The 17,979-nt window shown below is 44.2% G+C and overlaps 2 protein-coding genes across 2 annotated transcripts; one reads left to right on the forward strand and one right to left on the reverse strand. All coding sequences in view use genetic code 11, as the record gives it.

The window, feature by feature from the left end:
• Positions 1-196: 196 nt before the first annotated feature.
• EGR_00427 (hypothetical protein) lies at positions 197-5,510 on the forward strand (the record flags this gene model as incomplete). The annotated part of the gene is made up of 5 exons (XM_024489676.1): positions 197-1,676; positions 1,751-1,866; positions 3,874-4,001; positions 4,606-4,722; positions 5,222-5,510. The coding sequence occupies 5 exons, from the start codon at positions 197-199 to the stop codon at positions 5,508-5,510; spliced, it is 2,130 nt and encodes a 709-aa protein (XP_024355673.1).
• Positions 5,511-11,181: 5,671 nt separating this feature from the next.
• Positions 11,182-17,163, reverse strand: EGR_00428 (T-complex protein 1 subunit delta; the record flags this gene model as incomplete). Its single annotated transcript, XM_024489677.1, has 18 exons — positions 11,182-11,202; positions 11,408-11,521; positions 11,594-11,828; positions 11,907-12,518; positions 12,598-12,971; positions 13,009-13,098; positions 13,305-13,357; positions 13,393-13,553; positions 14,231-14,348; positions 14,638-14,753; positions 15,271-15,348; positions 15,394-15,570; positions 15,611-15,709; positions 15,742-15,834; positions 15,873-15,934; positions 16,609-16,884; positions 16,923-17,045; positions 17,080-17,163. 18 exons carry the CDS (start codon positions 17,161-17,163, stop codon positions 11,182-11,184), a joined length of 2,886 nt encoding a protein of 961 aa, XP_024355674.1.
• Between the last annotated feature and the right edge of the window lie 816 nt (positions 17,164-17,979).

Raw genomic sequence — 17,979 nt, forward strand, 5'->3', positions numbered from 1 at the left:
AAAGCGATTGTTTAGACAAACCGGTTTTAATATTCACTGAAGGACGTTCAGACGATAGATCTCTGTTTGATTTTGCTGCGCTGCGGGATTTCTGGTGTGTTTACTTGATTTTTTATCTTCATGCCAAGTTTTTTTTAGTTATTTCAATTTTTCTATTTCCTTTTAGTTCCGTAAATGTTTTAAACTCGTGGTAACTATGGATGAGTTCCCCTGTAAAAGCTCTGAGAAGTCGAGCCCCAGCTTTCCGGAGGATGCAGACTATGATGAAGAACAACTTCCTGTCTACAATCAGTCTGAGTCCCACGAAAACCCTCCTTCTACTGATTCTCCTATCGATAAGATGTCGAGTGATGTTACATTGGTGGCAGATGAGGAGGATGACGAAATGGAGGGAATGAAACCTTTGGCCTCGAACCTCGACAGTCCTAAACCCAACATCGATATGGGTGATAAAAAAGTGCATTGGACTACGCGGCACGTGCAGTTATTGCTCAACCGTGTTGAGGAGCACCTCAATGAGTTTAATGTTCAGAAGAAGCATAAGGCCGTTTGGCAGGCAATTGGGGCTGAAATGGAGCCTTATGGTTTTACTACCGAGCACTGTTATAACAAGTGGAAGAATCTCCGGCGTGACGTTCGCCTTCTAGTCAATAACCCTTCAAAAGTTGTTAGAAATGCTGCAATCCTTCGTCAGGTTGCTCGCCTCATCCTCGTCATTTATCCCAATGTTGATGCCAGTACGATGCAGGTTTGTGACAGGAGTGGCATAAAGTCCCTACCCGCCACTCCCGGGGGTCAGGGTTGTGCTAATAAAACTGCCACTATTGATGTCCATTACAGTGGCTTTAATTCACCCCACGGCAAATTAAGTAATGGTACTTCCCCTCGCCCCAATAATTCCCTTTATGCTGCGGCTGGTCCGGTTAACGTCCATTCCACCCCCAGCAGTGTTGAAAAGAGTTTTTGCGGTGCTGCCAAATCAGGAACCGTTCCGGCTACAGCACTCTTCGTTGATTCTCTTTGTAATGGCGATAAGGTGCAAAACATGTTCAATCAGGGTTCTCGCCCCGAACCGGACTCGACTGGTCCTTTTCAGTTTCCTTTCAATCAGACGGCCGCTGCCTTGTTTTTTCAGTCCCAGTTATTTTCCGACCTGGTTAAACAGCAACAGTTGAAAAATCAGATGGATTCCAAGTCTCAGGACCAGGCGCATGACCTCTCAGCCGCCCAGAATGGCGCTTCCAATACGTTTAGCATTCTTCAGCAGGCGCTCTCCAGTCCACCCTGCAATGACCTAAACGCCCTCTCCGTTATCACTACTAACCTGTTAAATAGCATGGCGGGCTTGACCCCGCAGGTTAACGAGTCAGAGTGTCCGAATACAAGTAGCAACAACGGCAATAGCAATATCATAATGAACAGTACCAACACCAATCCACTCTTAGGTCTCTTTCCTAACATACCCCTTAGCCTCCTGGAGCGTTTCGCTCCCAACAGCTGCGAAATCACCGAAATCATTGAGAGTTTGCGGGCAGAAGATGATGCTCAGTTTCGTGTGGCTGACATTATGTCTGACGCTGCTGAACAGCTACGTCGGGCCTGTCAGAGACGGCAGGCAGCATTAAGCAAACTTCTCGATCTGATCAAGAGACAAGCTAATGGTGGGGGCTCTGCCGGTGATACAAGTAATGTCACTTAGACTAACAAGGCGTCTCACTTCAACCTCTCGATACATTCCTCCACGGAAAAGGCGCCGCTCCCTCTTGCATTCCGTGTTGTGCGTGCACGCATTCCCTCTCCTCCATGTGCTCAGAATCAATTTCCGTCCATCTGTTAGCTGAGGCGCTGCGGCAGCGTGGGGGCGGCGTAGGGTCTCTCAAATACTGACCGGTGTCTCCCTCTCCCTCCTTGCCACACACAACTGCACTACTCTGGGCTGTGCTCTATTTGGATATAAACTATGATTTACGTATTTTATACACGTATATACTACGGGACTTTTGCATTCTGTTTATCACCTCTCTCTCTCCCGTCTCTGCTAATGTGTTAGCGGGAATGCGCATTTACTATTCCCTCCCCTCCCTTCTATTTTTCCAACGAAGAAGAAGAAGGTCCTCCTCCTTAGCATGGAATGCTCAGGGCACTAGGTAGAAGCACCTAACTGCCGACCATATCAACAGGCATTTCAGCTGAGTCGACATCGTAACTATTTTTGACCATCAACTCTTTTGATAGCCGTGTGCGTGTTTTTAACTTGTTCTTAATGAACCTGTCAATAAGTCCGCCTCCCTCCCTCCTTCCCGCCCCCTCACCTGCCTGTATTGCTTTAGTGTGTAACATTCCTAAAGGCATCACCTCGTTAATGCCTCCTTCCTCGGTCGCTTTTATCTGGCCTTTTAAATAATTGTACTTGCTCCGCAATTAAATGTTACCATAAATCTAAAACTTAAGGCATTTAAGACAAATCCGTTCGTTTTCGTAGGAGAATGTTGGGTGGCTCGATCTTCAGTAGCACTGGAGGAGTAGGCTCTATATGAGCGTTTAGGGCATAGGAGTTCGACGTTTATCTGAGGTGGTGGCCTGCTGGCAGTATATCCGGGTGTCGTGTGTGGGACTGTTCTCTAACCATGGGAACGCGACGGAGAGGTCTTACCCCTCATGAATACGGGCACCTCCCAAATGCCTCTGCTCCTCCTGGTGGTGATAGCGGGTGGTCATTCACGCCCACTTTAGTTGAAGCTTGTGTGGCAATCTGTACGAGTGCCACCGGCGTGTCTCATGGACCTCTTGTCTCTAACTAGGATGCGCATCAAAATGTTTGACTACTGGCCTGAACTTCACCTTTGCTCACCGCTGACCACTTCATAGCGCCGAGTTTCTTCAATACTGCAGAGGGCCTAGTGCGGTAACACTTAGATAATCCAAACACTGGAGCGTCGCGTTGTAGGGATGTTCAATTTAGCTTCTATAAAGGTTCAAATACCGGTAGTTGCAATGGAGGGCAGGCTGTGGTGTGTGCGAGACTGGTGTGGGATTAAATCAGCCCTGTGGTGATAGGATTTGCTGATCGAGGAGATGCGTCAGTACCCACCTCAACACCTCCCTTAATCACAATGAAAACGCTCTTGCAAATTATCTTCAATTTAGTAGGACATGATTTTCCACATTTCGAGCCCTTCACTGTCTGCTAACTGGATAATCGCTGGATAATTTACCCAAGTGTATTTGGCTAACAAGTGATCTCCAAACAAGCGAGTCACGCCATGATCTCAGTCATGCTCTGAGATCGTGATGTGATATCCCTATAATTACCAAAAAAAAGTTACAATGTGAACCATCTAAGTGGGATACTGAATGAGAGGAATTTGGGTCTGGAAAGTTAGCCTCGAATACATGTGAAATTACCGTCCTTTGGAAAGCACGCCAACCTTGAAGGGAGCTACAACAACCAGTTCCGAACACTCCAAATATTGGATTTTGGTGTCAAGAAGTGATGAGGGCACGATGTTGACAGTTTAAGCCGGATGAAACTCATAAAATTCACGCTACTCCGATCACTCAGATGTTATCCACCAATCATCGTTCGGCATTTGGAATAAAGAGGTTGCTGTACACCTGTTTTCCCATAGAATTAAACCACCCTATGTTCAAGCTCTTGTTTCGCATTATTCGCTAGCCGTTTCAGTTCTTGAGATAGCTTAATATTTGTGATGCTGTTTAGTTGTATGGGTTTTCACTTCGCTTCGGATTTAGGTGAATGCAGCGTTAATTCTAGCCACCCTCCTCCTTCCCACCTTGGTACCATGACATGTTATGTGGAGCTACGACCTCTTCGAACCTACGCGGGGTGACACTAATTTGATCGTGACTTAGGTCTGCAAGGGCACAGCTTCTCCGCCTCTTGGTAATCTGTGCGATCAAGGCGGCGAGCGAAGTGATACGATCAGCACCCCGAACATGACTGCCACCCCCCTGCTGGGCGTGACTCATCGCAGGGGTAAGTGCGAAGACCAATCGATCGGCTTGTTCAGGTCACATCAATAGGATCCTGACGGGACCGCAATAAATCATGAAATGACTACCTTGCGTTGGCCTCTACTCCTTTAGTTGTTAGCTCACCGTCAGCCCGTTGCCATCAGATGGCAGTCAAGTTCTCTCTGCCCTAGCAAATACCCGCCATGGATCTCAAGTTACGGAGAGCGCTCTACTTCATCATGTTATGGTTATTAATTTATAACGCAAATTTAATCAGTGCTTGGACAAACAGCACAGCAGATAGGGTTTGCCTTTTTAAGGTAGCCGAAGGCCTCAAAGATTTGCAACTTTTGGTAGATTGGTAGGGAGATCTACAAATGCGTGGTATTGTTTCACTGGTCGGGATAGTGATCGTAGTAAGTTTTATTGTCTCCAAAAGCCTTTTAGTGATGATTACTTATTCTTGTAAGCGCACGTCACACAGCAACGCTCTCCACTGATGCGATTTTTTAGCACGCGACTATCTATGAGGCTTTTAAGGGATAGGAAATGGGGGATGAACCTACTTTGGCTAATTAACTTTTTGTACAGAATCCTAACTGACCGACCGTTACACACACACTTATACAGTCTTAGCGCTTTTGATGGTGGATTGCCACTGAGTCATGGCCTGGGGCTTACTTGTACTTGTCATGACTTCTGGCTCGAACTGCTGGACTGGACAGATGAGGTGAAGCGTTTGACCGGGTGCGTGTGAGCGTGTCAGCGTTCGAATTAGCTGGCTTGACTCAGAGTAATAAATCAGTTCACAAAGGCTAGCCTTCAGATCTCGTCGCACGTTGATTCCCACTGACCGACAAGGCGGATCATTAGCATCTCAGTCAATGATGGAAAAGGTCGCATTGTCTCAAGATATTGCTGAATTCTAGAGTGTTAATTCCACGTTTATTTAAGGACGCACCACAAATGGAATTATTGGTTTTCACAGGGTAAAAAATGAGTGGAAATAAACTTCTAATTTTATCACTGGTGTTTATTTGACCGTCTGATGGATGGGGGGAGGGCAGGAGGTAAAAAGGAGTTGAATTGCCTTCCCCAGTTGACGCACAGCGATACCTTGAAAGATTTCCATCGGACTTATTTTAGTTGAAATTCCGATGTCAAATATTTGAGATTAGTTGACTCGAATAAGTGTCCACCTCCTCTGATGAGGTACAGTAGTCAGTATTTGATCCGCCTTTTTGAGCTTCTTTGAATTGGGCCATCAGACAACGAACGCACCAATCTTGCACTGTCGCTCGCGCTCTCGTTCTACCTCTTCTCGTGTGGCTCGGACGGACGCATGCATACAAAACACACATCGGCCACTTCATGAGTCACTCGCATGTGAACAAAGAACTCCCATGATTCATCACCCCAGTTCCTCCCTCTCCGTCGTCGTCGCAGACTTAGCAGCAGTAGCAGTGGCGGTGGCGGCGGCAGTGGTAATGGTCGCAGAGAGAGGTGCCTTATACGCATCGGCAATACCAACATAAACAGTTGGGACGAAACAAAGAGAAGTACGTCTAGCTATTACCTCCTGCTTTAGAGGTTAGGTGGAAGACCGGAGTTCTTTAAATCGCATCACTAGAAGTATTGCAGATTTGAACAGAGAAGACGATCTAGCACAGAAGTCATCCCGGAACATCAATAGTTGTGATCCTACAAAAAATCAACAAATCAAACTAACAGAAAGGCGTTTTTAGCTGGCTCAGGCTTCTTGATATTACAGAAATACACCTGCCCACCTCGAGGTTACGTCAACGTGGCAGTTGGAGAAGTCACTGGAGAAACCATCGCCCTCCCTGTCGGAGTCTCAGGGGAAAATCGACTGCCTCAGTCCAGACGCTTTATTGTTCCGTTTAAACTCTATTTTTCTACTTTGTTTTTATTTTCCAGTGCGATTTGTTTCCTTTCAAGTCCATGTTACGTATGTGATGGGCAGGTTCATATTGAGAGGATTAGGGGGAGGGGATCACATGTGTATGCCACCAGCAGATGGGACGACGCGGTACCAAAACCCAAATATGCAACAAATAAAAATTTCTCTAACCGGGATGCATTAATCTCCTAAGCCTTAATCTATAGCATGTTTGCGATCAGAGTTGCGTTAAAGCAACACCCCGGTGTTTTAACTTAATCCCTGTGTCACACATGCGTGACACGTGCTCTTCAATCGGACAATGGTGGTCGATCAACCTCTGAGGGTTTCAAAATTTATTCAATAGAATAAACAACATTTCCCATTCAAGCTTCACTAAACCTCATGCGCGATTCGTGCTTAAGTGGCTACCAAGAGGGATCAGGCACATGTCAGCCGATGATGAATATCAAATAACGGGGGCGACTGATTGTTTGCGTCGTCGCCGTCGTCTTTGCGAGAGGGGAGAGCGCCGGAGTGCGCGCGAGCAATGAATGAATGAGCGTCGTCAGGCCGTAACTGCGGTTACAAGCATCCACACACGTGCGTGTCATCCTCGTGCTCCTCCTTCCGGGGCGTGAGGACACGCTCGATAATTCTAGCCCCAACATCCTGACTCTCGCGACATGACTCATCTCCGCTCCCTCTCTCGCCCTCTACCCCAGGTCCCTCTCTCATTCCATCTGCAACGCAAGCTAAAATCTAGACGGTACGTCCTCTTCCGCGCATCTCGAATCTCGTGCGTTAACATCTACACTTGAACAGTGTTGTGTTGACGAGAGTCCAGTACTTGGCGCTTTGGCCAATCTTTTATTCTACTTATGGTGTTCAAACAGTCTTGTGTCGTTAAAAGAACTGCAAGAAGTTTTAGGAAAGAAAATAGCAAAAAAACATGATTCATTGCAATGTTCAGTCAATCGCTCAACCAAAATTTCTACTAATGCTCTCAACTTTTGTTACCAAGGTCTCGGGGGGGGGGGGGGGAGGATTGACCACCATAGCCCAGAGGCTCTCCTGTTTTCTAGTGTGAGAACAAGACCCAGTAACTTTTCTGATCAATACGACTGCTGACTCCAGAACTCCACAAATCTGGGGTTGTCCTCAGCTCAAAGACGCCTTACATCCCAACCGAACCAGATGATATAACTGGGTATCGTGGACCGACAAAAGATGCGTGTCATAGACACGTAATGCCGGATCAAGTCGCAGCGTCTCATATATGTGACGCTGGTTACAAGCTATGGTCATTTTACTTAATGGATCTGGGTTAAATTTTAGACTTTAGTAGCCATTTCGACAATTCCAAGCTTGGAATTCTTTGCATGGATTTACAAATTCACAAGCTTACATCAAAATTTTACAGATTTAATTAAATTTGTGACCCCATTTGTTCTTTGTGACGAACAATATTAATCCCCACCAAACCTCGATTTGCAGTTTCATTTTCCGAATCCCATTTCCTTTGAATTCGTTCGATCAAAATCGCCTTCCAACGTCTTTTGATCGCCTTCCAGGGTCATGCTTTGCAATGGTCGTACCCATATGGTCAGATTCATCGCAGAAGTAATTCCGATTTCCATAGAAATAATTTTTATGATTCCGTGAGTTCTAGGCTTGTCTACAATTGTTTAAAGCAGCTTCAGAGCTGTAACTGTAAATAAGACGTTCTTTATCGTCATTCCTACTCAAGATTATCAATGCTTAACGTTGGAGAGGATTCCAAACCGACAGCGGTATCACCTGACTCGACTCATTTTTCTCCATTACCGGTTTATTCCGTTATTTTTGAAGACATCAGCAGCCAGGATGACTGCTACTCTTAATTTAATTCAATTTGAATACAACGACATTCTCTTCATTCTTTTGCTATTGGTTTAAGACGAGTTGCTACCGTAGTTATGACAATGGAGGAGTCAGCTGCAATCAGTGATTTCAATCTATCCACTCTTTTTCCCCTACCACGGTATAGACTACTGCTTCATCTCTAAAACGCCATTTTATTCCTCACTCCACTTTTGTGCTTGGAGTGAAATTAACAACTATTAGTCTTTTTTTAGTCAGCGAATGATTCTTCATTGATAGTAGTAGGACGGGGGTGACAATTGGCAATTTGTGAAAGTCTTGCCTTTTCACGCACCTTCATTAACTTGGTTCTCCAACAATACCATGCGTGTTTTAGGGGATGAATTTCCAGCTTTATGGCCGAATTCGAAAACTATGTAGCATTGAAATGGTCTAAGCAATTGCTCAGGCATCGGACACTGGGCACGCTCCGTCACATAAATTATATGGTACGCTATAATTTGTTTGTAGACGTTTTCCAAGGATGCCAGAGAGAAGGGTTAGGGTGGGAAGTTAAGCAATACCTCGTGATCTCCAACTATGAGCTAGGTGGTTATCCCACTCAGTATAGTGCATCTCCTATAAAAATGGTTAGGTAAGGGCGAGTGAACCTTCTTAAATCTAGATAAGAATGGGATTTATATCCTCCCTCTTTAAGCTAAATCTAAATCTGAAGTCCTACTAATGAAAACAGACCTGGAATTAGATTGTACTTCAGGGAGGAACCTCCGTATTATAGGCTGTCCAGTACCTTTGAGCACTTTTGGCGTGATAAAAAATACATTCAGCACCATCTCTTGGATAAAGAAAAATTGACCTTTGTACCGGAGTACGGAAATGATTAAGCCTGTCTTTGCACCCTCTCGCGCAGGCATGAGCAAATACGAAGCTCCGACAAGGAGGCCGGTTACTAGATGTTAGCAAACCGAGCACAAGGGGAGTTTGGTTTATAATGCGCTAGAGATAAAAGGCATTTAGAGAATCTACGGCATTAGGGCAAAGGCCTGTTCATTCTGGCAGATAATCTTATCTTCAAAGCATAACTGACCCACACTTGGGGCCAGCGGAATGCCAGGGAAGGTTTTAAACAAAAATATTTTAGACCTATCAAGGATGCTAAGAAATCGAAGTAGGAACACGCAAATTCCGTTTGGTTTAGGTTACACAAAAATTTGTCAATGAGCTAAGTAATCAAACAGGAGTAAACGTAATGAGGAAATGAGATATTAGCCTTTCTCTCCATCCAATTGGCAAATTCAATGAGTTCCAACCCATGGGATTGGTCTTAAAATGGGCTAAGTAAGATCCACTTACCTTGCCAAAACCAAACCCAAACTGGCATTTGGGCGTGCCTTGGAGAGGAGAGGGAGCGAGAGAGAAAGATTCAAGTCACAACAGGGTTGTCATGGCATTCTCTAATGATAACGCTGTACCTGCACATGTTGCCTTGATTACAATCTCTCGTTCTCCTTTCGTTCATCTCTGCTCCCCCTACCCTCCCCTCCCCTCCACTCCTCTACCTCACCCACCAGTCCCGCCACCTTCCCAATTAAACGCCAACAGCAGTGCACAATGCTGGGCCTGTGAGATGTGAGGGGGGTGGGATAGATAGAGTGGAGGCGAATTGTCCCTACCCGCACATACACACGGGCAACGCCCCACAATATCTCGTGAATGCGTGCGCACGTCCACCCGCTGCATGCGTACGACGAGTGCATGCGCACACGCACACAGGCAGGTGCGCACTGCGTTCAGGGTTCTCGTTCGCCTTGGCTTTGTCTAACATCAACAGCCACACACACACATGCACGTATCAAGCTCTCCCCACTAGCATTGCCTTGCCCAGCCCGGCCTAACCTCGCATCGCCTCTCCTCCTACTCTTGCTCCCGAATTCGCAATATTATAGCGTGCCGTTTGGGCGTGTGCGCTTGGGGTGACGCCCCTCCAGCCTGAGCGGGAGTTGTTTCGACGCGGAGGCTGATCAATATGGCGGAAATGCAGTGGTGCGAGATCTTCGTATTCTTACCCTCCAAACGATCTAGCCGCGGGAGCGGACGGACTGCTTCTCCCATGAGCGCAAAATCAGTAGAGCGATGAGCTTCCCTTCTGTAAAATCCGGCATGACTCCTCTGTTAACCTTAGCTTAAACCACTTCGCAAAGTGCGACAGGTGAACGAGGAACTATGGCCATATGGAGTCTGTATGCTTAGCAAGCCGACATTATCCGCCACTTTACTTGTTCATTGCAGTAGCGCCATTGGCTAGTTTATAGCATGTCTCTCCAGTTTGGGAAAGCTCAAACCGATTACGTGTGGTAATGCTGATGTCTGGACGGAAACTCATGACCTAAAGTGGGCTGCTTTTACCAAGCAATGACAACAGGAGGGGATTAAAAGGTCCTATTTTAGTTAAGTAAACTAGTGGCTGGCCAGCTGATATGCGTAGAGAAAACCCAAAACAATTTTGCATTTAAACTTGGTGCGCAGTGTCAGCGTTGATTTCAAAAGTACCATGATCACACACCGATTGATAACCATTGTGACGGCGTTGGCCCAGGCAATCAAATGCTAAATCTGTCGAAGAAGACTTGAACCATTTCCAAGCCACCTTCCTCGAGCCTGATCAGGAAATTTTTGCTATCAAGACTTTGACGTGTCTACACGCGATTTGAACAGGCCGTAAAATGACCGAAGAATCATCGCGTCAGGATGACAAACGCGCAAGTGTGAAAAACAAACACGATAACATCAGCGAGTGAATACACTCCAATTTGACGACGCGCCGCACTCACCACACTACCGGCTCCGTACGCGCTACTACAATTGCGATGAAAACCTTCCCCATCAGTGGAAACAATTTTGTGCGATGATTTATCAATAGGTGATGGATGAAAATGCGACACATTCCTATCACGAAATCATGCTAGGACCATCCATTACGGTTGCAGCGAAAAACACGGTAATTCCTTCCATCGGAACTTGGTTGCGACAAAAGCGTCCACCAGAACGTCTACTTGCCATTTAAAAGTAGCACAGGAAGCCGCAGCATTTTCTCCGAAATTCAGATTCGCGCGTCCGAAGACCAAAGGCGGTAGTTGCAACTGATATGCCACATTCTGTGCATTTGGACCGAATTGAGCCGCTTAGGCGACCCTAAGATGGTACTGTAAGCTGGCTAGTTCAATAAACGACGACGACAGATCAAATTAAACATAGTTACTCAAGGCACCAAGTAACAGCAGCCGGAAAATGGTAATTATGCTAGTTAGTGAAAAGCCTTAACGACAAAGTCTCAAACTCAAAAGAGAGCAGCCCCAACCGAAGCAAAAAGAGCCACAGCACTCAAATCGCTTATTATTAAAACCAACAACATAGTTGCAGAAAAATGGGAGTTCAACGATACCTTAAAAGCGCACTGCGTTAATCTAAAAAGTAAACACCAAGAGTGACGACTTTGACAAGATGGGAAAAACACCAAAAACAAATCGAATAAAGACAACCGTTTGACCATAAACAAACCTGATTTACATTCCCGCCTTCAAATCAAAGCGCGCAATGTTACATTAGGGAGAATTCCGTGCATGATGAACAGGGGAATTAAGCAACAGAATAAAAATACAATTTACTCACCACGTCATCAATCTTTAAAATGCTGCGAACCGTTTCCGTCGCCAAAGTGACAGCACTATAGGTGACCTGAAGAGGCTGAAGGACGTTCTCCGCCATCATGTCACTGACAAAACCCTAAAGTGACACAATCGAGTAAGAATAAAGCTTAGAATGGACGACAGATAGTCAAAACAACACGATCCACACCTTGCGAACGTTGATGCCACAGTTGACCTCTCCATTCGAGTGGCGCGCCCTAAGTTCAGTAACTGTCTGGATGGGATTGAGGCCGGCATTTTCCGCAAGGGTGTAAGGAATCACCTCCATGGCGTCGGAAAACGCCCTCAAACAATACTGCTCCAAGCCGGTAGTCTGGTTTGCTAAATGTGCTAACTTCTGGGAAATTTCAATCTCGGGGGCCCCACCACCAGCAATCAGGGCCCTGTAAAAAAGAAAAGGTCAGTATACGTGAAAGTGACCTGATGAACAACGCGTGATTGACTAGGAAGGCGAGACCTACCGACGCTTGACAAGGCAACGAATGACACAAAGAGCATCGTGGAGAGACCTGTCAGCCTCTTCTAAGACCAATTTGTTGGATCCTCTGAGGAGGACAGAGACGGTGCGACCCTTGTTTTGAATGCCAGTGACCTTAACGATCTTAGATCCACCACTTTCAATTTCCTCGACAAGATCCGCTTTGCCTAGCACTTCAGGAGTGAGATGGTCTACACTAGCAGCCGGCACACAGTTCAGAGTCTTACAGATAAACTCAACTTCATCACGTTCAACATCCTTCACAACCATGATTTTAAGTTTGCCGAAGTAGTGCAGAGCAAGATCGTTGACAGCGTCACGAAGAATGCTCTTTTGTACGAGAATCACGTTGGCACCGGATTTCTTGACAGCCTTCACAATGTTGAGAATGTATTGCCGCTCTTCCTTCATGATGCGATCCATTTGTGTGTAGTCAGTGACGACCACATTATTCTCCATATCAGTTTTGGGCGGAGATATGCAAAATTGCACCAGGGCAATCTTAGCCTTTTCAACTCGATGAACACCACAACCGGATTCAACCTTTTGGTTCAGCAGAAGACCGTCAATAAGTTGGGCATCCTCGATGGTTCCGCTAAAGAAAAAATGAGCGTTATAGGACAAGTTTAAACAGAATAAATGGGGAAATACAGAATAAGTTTGAAACGACCTACCCGAGTTTCTTTACGATTCTTATATCACTAAGGCTGACTGATTCAGGGTCATTCGAGTCGGTAACAGCCAAAACAGAATCGACAGCAATCGGAGAGAGGATGCTAGAGTACTGCGACACGACTTTAGAATTTAACGAGGTGGAGGCGATTTTAAGCAGTACATCTTTGTTAGCAAGATCGATTGGTTGGGACATCGCAGAAATAATCTCACATGCCTTTGAAGCTGCTAACTGAAATGCCTCGGAGATTACGGTCGGGTGAAGTCCCTTGTTTAACAACTTGGCGCTTGCATCAAGAAGACTTCCGGCGAGAACGACAACAGAAGTTGTTCCATCGCCAGCCTCAATGTCCTGTGCCTTAGAAAGCTCCACAAGCTAGAAGCATATGTGATAATAAAAAGGAGAAAAGTACCATTTTTGCGGCTGGATGAAGAAGCTTCATTTGCTTGAGAATGGTTGCACCGTCATTCGTTATTGTAACATCACCTTTGGGTTCTAGAATCTAGAAGAAGATACACGGGATCAGTAGTAAAGATTAATTCTAATAAATACGGAGTATTTATGGGAACTCGATGCCCATCTAAAACGCGAATTTTTAACGAATTTTTAACTAACAAAAGCTTTTCTGAACCCAAAAGTAGTGACCCAGAGGATTATATACCTCACCTGAGAGTAATACAGTGAATGTGCAAAAAGCATAGAACTAACCATTTTATCCATGCCTCTAGGACCCAGACTTGTACGAATAGCATCGGCAACAGCTATGTAGGAAATAACCACAAAAGTGCACAAATACCCTTAGCAGCAACAATATTGCTGTCACGAATAGCTTGAGGCTTGCTTTTATCAGCAAATTCCTGACTTTTCTTTGGAGCTGTCGTCGGCATACTCGCGTGCGTCACTTTTAAGGAGGGCGCTGACATATCTTCAGAAATCGAGCCCTTACTGCTAAGCCAGCTGTGCAAAGTAAAACAAAAATTACGGTGTATTAAATTCACCTGAAAAGGGAAGATGAATGTTCAGTACTGTATATACACTGTCAATGGAAAGTAGGGTGCTGTTGTCCTGCAATGCACATTCGGGCGAAATGCCTTATATTAATGGTATTTACTTAATAATAAACAATTTAGTAACATTTCTAGAGCCTACACATTTTTATCTCAATACAGTATAAAACATCCGGGAAAACTAATGGAAGCGATTAGTATTAGAAGGGCAAGTTGGTTCACAGCGATGCTTTCACGAATGTCCAGTTGTCCAGACTCTTATATCGGCCTCTAGTCCCCTAAACAAATATTTCCATCAACCTAAAAATTTATTGTCCTCGAAATAGTAATTGCTGAAGTATCAGTTTAAAATACCTTTAAGACTGAGCGACAAAACATTCATTTAAGACAATGCTGGACTGAATTATCGCGCCAGCAGTGGTAAAGTTGTTGAATGGCATCGCTGTCTATAAGTAGGTGCCTTAAAAACCCATTACCTCAAAAGTGTTAGTTTGCTAAACTTCAAGTATTTGAATTAACGACACCGAATGCTAACCACTACCAAGGAGGTAAGCCGCGAAACACTAGCCCAACCTACTCCTCCCCTCCTTAATACATTAATATTCACATTTCACTACCTCAACTCACGGTTGCTGCTTTTCATACTCCCCCAGAGCGATGTGAGCACTGGTTTGGAAGTACATATCGGCGGCCTGCAATGATGCGCTGCTGTAAACATCCTCACCAAACGCTTCTAAAGAAGTCTCTAAAATGGTATAAGTACCGAGCCAACACGGACCTGAACCCCACTAAAGTACGGCACAGCAGAACAAAATCAAAATCCACCTTAGTATTGAAAAACACGAGCACCTTTTAAGCGGAAAACACCCGACACCCATGGATGCCGAAAAAAGAGGACTTCCGGGGAGTAAGCGCACGAGCACAGTAGCAGCCTAATAATTTGCATTATAGAGGAGAAGAGAGGAATGATGTGTGAAAAATGCAATAAAGTAAAAAAAAAATGGACTATAGTTGTTCAAAGAAGCTGTCAAAACCCTGGCCAATCTCCCAGATGGACAGTCCAACCCCGAGCTCTTCTGCCGCTGCAACTCGCCTTGCAATGGAATACGCAGTGGGAAAGAAAAGGGAATGCTTTGTTTGGCCATCATCACTGTTGAAAAGAGAAAAATACAACAGTCCGAAAAATGGAGACAAGTAATGACTAAGATCACCAAAGAATTCTGCGTTTACAAGATACACTGGAGTCGGATTGGGATCCACAAAGGTCGAGGCAGCATATTAGCAAAGCTGATTACCAGGTTCACACATATTTGACTTCCCGACTTTTATCCTGAGTTTAGAATCGAAAGTATGACACGGAGTCTTTTCAATTTGTGATTCATAGCTGGTTGCCCCAAATCGTGTGCCGCAAACGGACTGATTGAGTTTCAACTAATAAAGTTAATGTACGTTGTTCTTTGTATTAAAATGATTACTTTTGTTCAGTTTTTAAATAGCACAACTCTAAAGAGAACATTTCGTGAGCTATAATGGCCACCTCTCTCCTGAGAACCTGGTAGTAAGCGCTCCAAGAGCAACCGAGGAAGGTTCTCATTCAGAGAACTAGACGTCCAGGCAATGACAAAAATAACTCAAACGGTGTTGAATCATGGCAAAGGTTAACTTACGCGTACTCCAGCGAGTGTTCAGCACTCTCTCCATGCCATTTGAAAACAGGAGAGTACTTTCTCGCCACTTCCACCACACTAAGAGAATGTAGATAGGAATTACTGCGGCAAATGTGAGCTCACTCATGACCCAGGACAGCCCTGCCCTGCCTCTTGTCAGGCACATAGTCATAGCCATAAAAATTGACACCGAGCAGGATTTTGGCCCGTTTTGTAGCTTGATTTTTACTGTCCTTTTCATCTGGAACCAGGTTTTTGACGCATTGAATCGCCCACTTTATAGGGGCATTTTCACCGGGCCTGTTTTTTGTAGAAAGATCCATCAAAATTAAAAACTTACGCAAAAGGATTGGAGTAGTCATAGGTCATTAGACTAAAGAAGTCGATATGATTTACCAGCATGTCAAAGTGAGCCTTGCTAAATCGTCCCTCGAAATTCCTTAACACGAGTTTGCAGAAAAAGTACCATACCCCTTATAGACAGACGGGGGAATAGGAAGAATGAGGATCTTCCTGTCTTTGTGAAGACCCTTGGCGAGTTCAACTAAGAAGTCAATCAAAACACTAGTTGAGAAGTAAGGAACATGAAAGTGAGCACAAACTTCTGGGATGTCCCAAAGTGTTGCATCCATACTTCCAGCGTGAGCCCATCGATTCCATTAGCCTTCAAAAAAAGCAGCATTGTCGTTAAGCCAAAGTCATGATGTGTGATGGGACAACTACTAAAGGTGAGCAATAACTATGTGAGACGACGAACAGTAAAGGACTATACTAAATTAGCATTTCTTAAACATGACAGTCTTGCCTAATGGTCACGCCCATAGACGCCCTCTTTTCTACACTTATAACAAATATCCCAAGAGGATATGGCTCAGTACGACTTCGGAAAAATGATGAATAAAGGCAAGTACTGGAAATAACCAAAATTTTGCGGTGAATTTCATGACAGTATGCATTATCCATGTAATTAAAAATAAGCAGCACTTGAGATATCAGAAAAGGGTAGCAAAGTTGCAGAAGCTTGACCATAAGTGCAGATGATAGCGTCGTAAACTATACGAATATGCCAATGGGTGTCCATATACTGCAGAGTAAAGGTCTCAGAATTACAATCATTTGCTAACTTCAAGGAAAAATATAAACCGGTAGACATACTCCCTCTCATAACCTAAACAACAAGCAAATTTATCCTAAAAATTCTTATCAAATTAAAAATAACTTTGGGACCGATAAATAAAGTAGACAAAGAGGGTGGGCGGATTGAATTTCCAGATACTATATCAGAATAGATACCAAGGTGCACACGAAGCAACGTAATCGCAAATAAAACCAACCCACCTTGCTAAGGGTACGAAGAGCTCTGATACAATCCACCCTGCTTTTACTATTAGACAGCACGCTTTGGTAATCACCGGCGTCCCAATCCTCAAAAATGACTCTTGGCGCAAACTTGACATCGCCTTTAACTGACTTAACTCTTTCCATCCACTTCTGGTCAAAATCATGATGGCCATTAATCTCATAGGTAACAGGTTTCAACTGGAACCAAACAGGTGCGATTATGGTGAACTTGTTTGCAAAAACCCCCGCCTTCTCGTAACCTTTTGAGTTCCACTTATTTCAAATATAGATGAGAGAAAAAAAAGAGGTACCGGCGTTACGTATGCAAGAACATCGTAACTCGACTTCTTGATGACCTGTTCGTACGTGTTAGCATAATCGAAGGAACGTAGAAAATTACTCAAGTCAATGTCTTTGCCCATTATGGGCCTTTCCTATGCACCGTAGAAGGAAAATCGGCAATTTTACTTCAGTTCCTTCGTCCGAATTGAGTCCAGAAACTGATGTGAGTAGAAAGAAATCAATGAAAACTAGCGCGGGACTCAACCGCATGACCTCTTGCAACAATCGCAGTAACCAATTGGGCTACCGGCGCTGGGCACCATTTATGGGCTTAAGCGTAATATTAGGTAAACTAACTAGCCAAAATTTCATAATTTCCATCTTATCCAAATGATTTCACTAACAGTCACCAACTGTATGTTTTAGAATTATACTATCGGCTGACTCGTTAGTTGACAATTTGTAACATACTAAAGATGTCAAAAGCCTGTTTAATATGAATTGGAAATCTCATAGAAGCGAAACATGTTTCCAAAGCATTTAGACAGCATATCAGCTGCTGTAATTAGGTGTAATATTTGGTTAACAAAAGATCGTTAACCAGAGTAAGTGTGAACTTTAGGATTTGCAGCATTCGGATTGTTGGAACCAGTAAGAAAACAGTTGGACTTACCTCTAAAAATACTAAAAATTGCATTAGAGCATCACTCTCATTACTCATTAAAATGCAAGTGCTGACCACGAGTCCTGTGCCTAGGTTTTCTTACTATGGGTAAATATTACCTGTCGTCATACACTGAATAGTGTGCCATAATATATTTCTTAGTTTATTTAATTTTTTTATTTTTATGCTATCATTGTCATGGCATATGGCAATTTGACTTCCATGGGATCGCTTTGACTTGCACTCATTGAATTATGTGTATGTAGCAAATATTATTCCACGGCAACGTAAGGGTTTGCCTTAAAATAAATTTGTTAATTGATAAGACTTCACTTTTTTACCCATCTGGGCACGATTGCTTATAGTACTCCTATATCACCCCCTATCTTTGTTTAGATGTGCAATATCCTCCCCCAAATTAT

Source organism: Echinococcus granulosus (assembly GCF_000524195.1).
Source record: "Echinococcus granulosus chromosome Unknown EG_S00002, whole genome shotgun sequence".
In the NCBI taxonomy this organism is placed as follows: Eukaryota; Metazoa; Platyhelminthes; class Cestoda; order Cyclophyllidea; family Taeniidae; genus Echinococcus; species Echinococcus granulosus.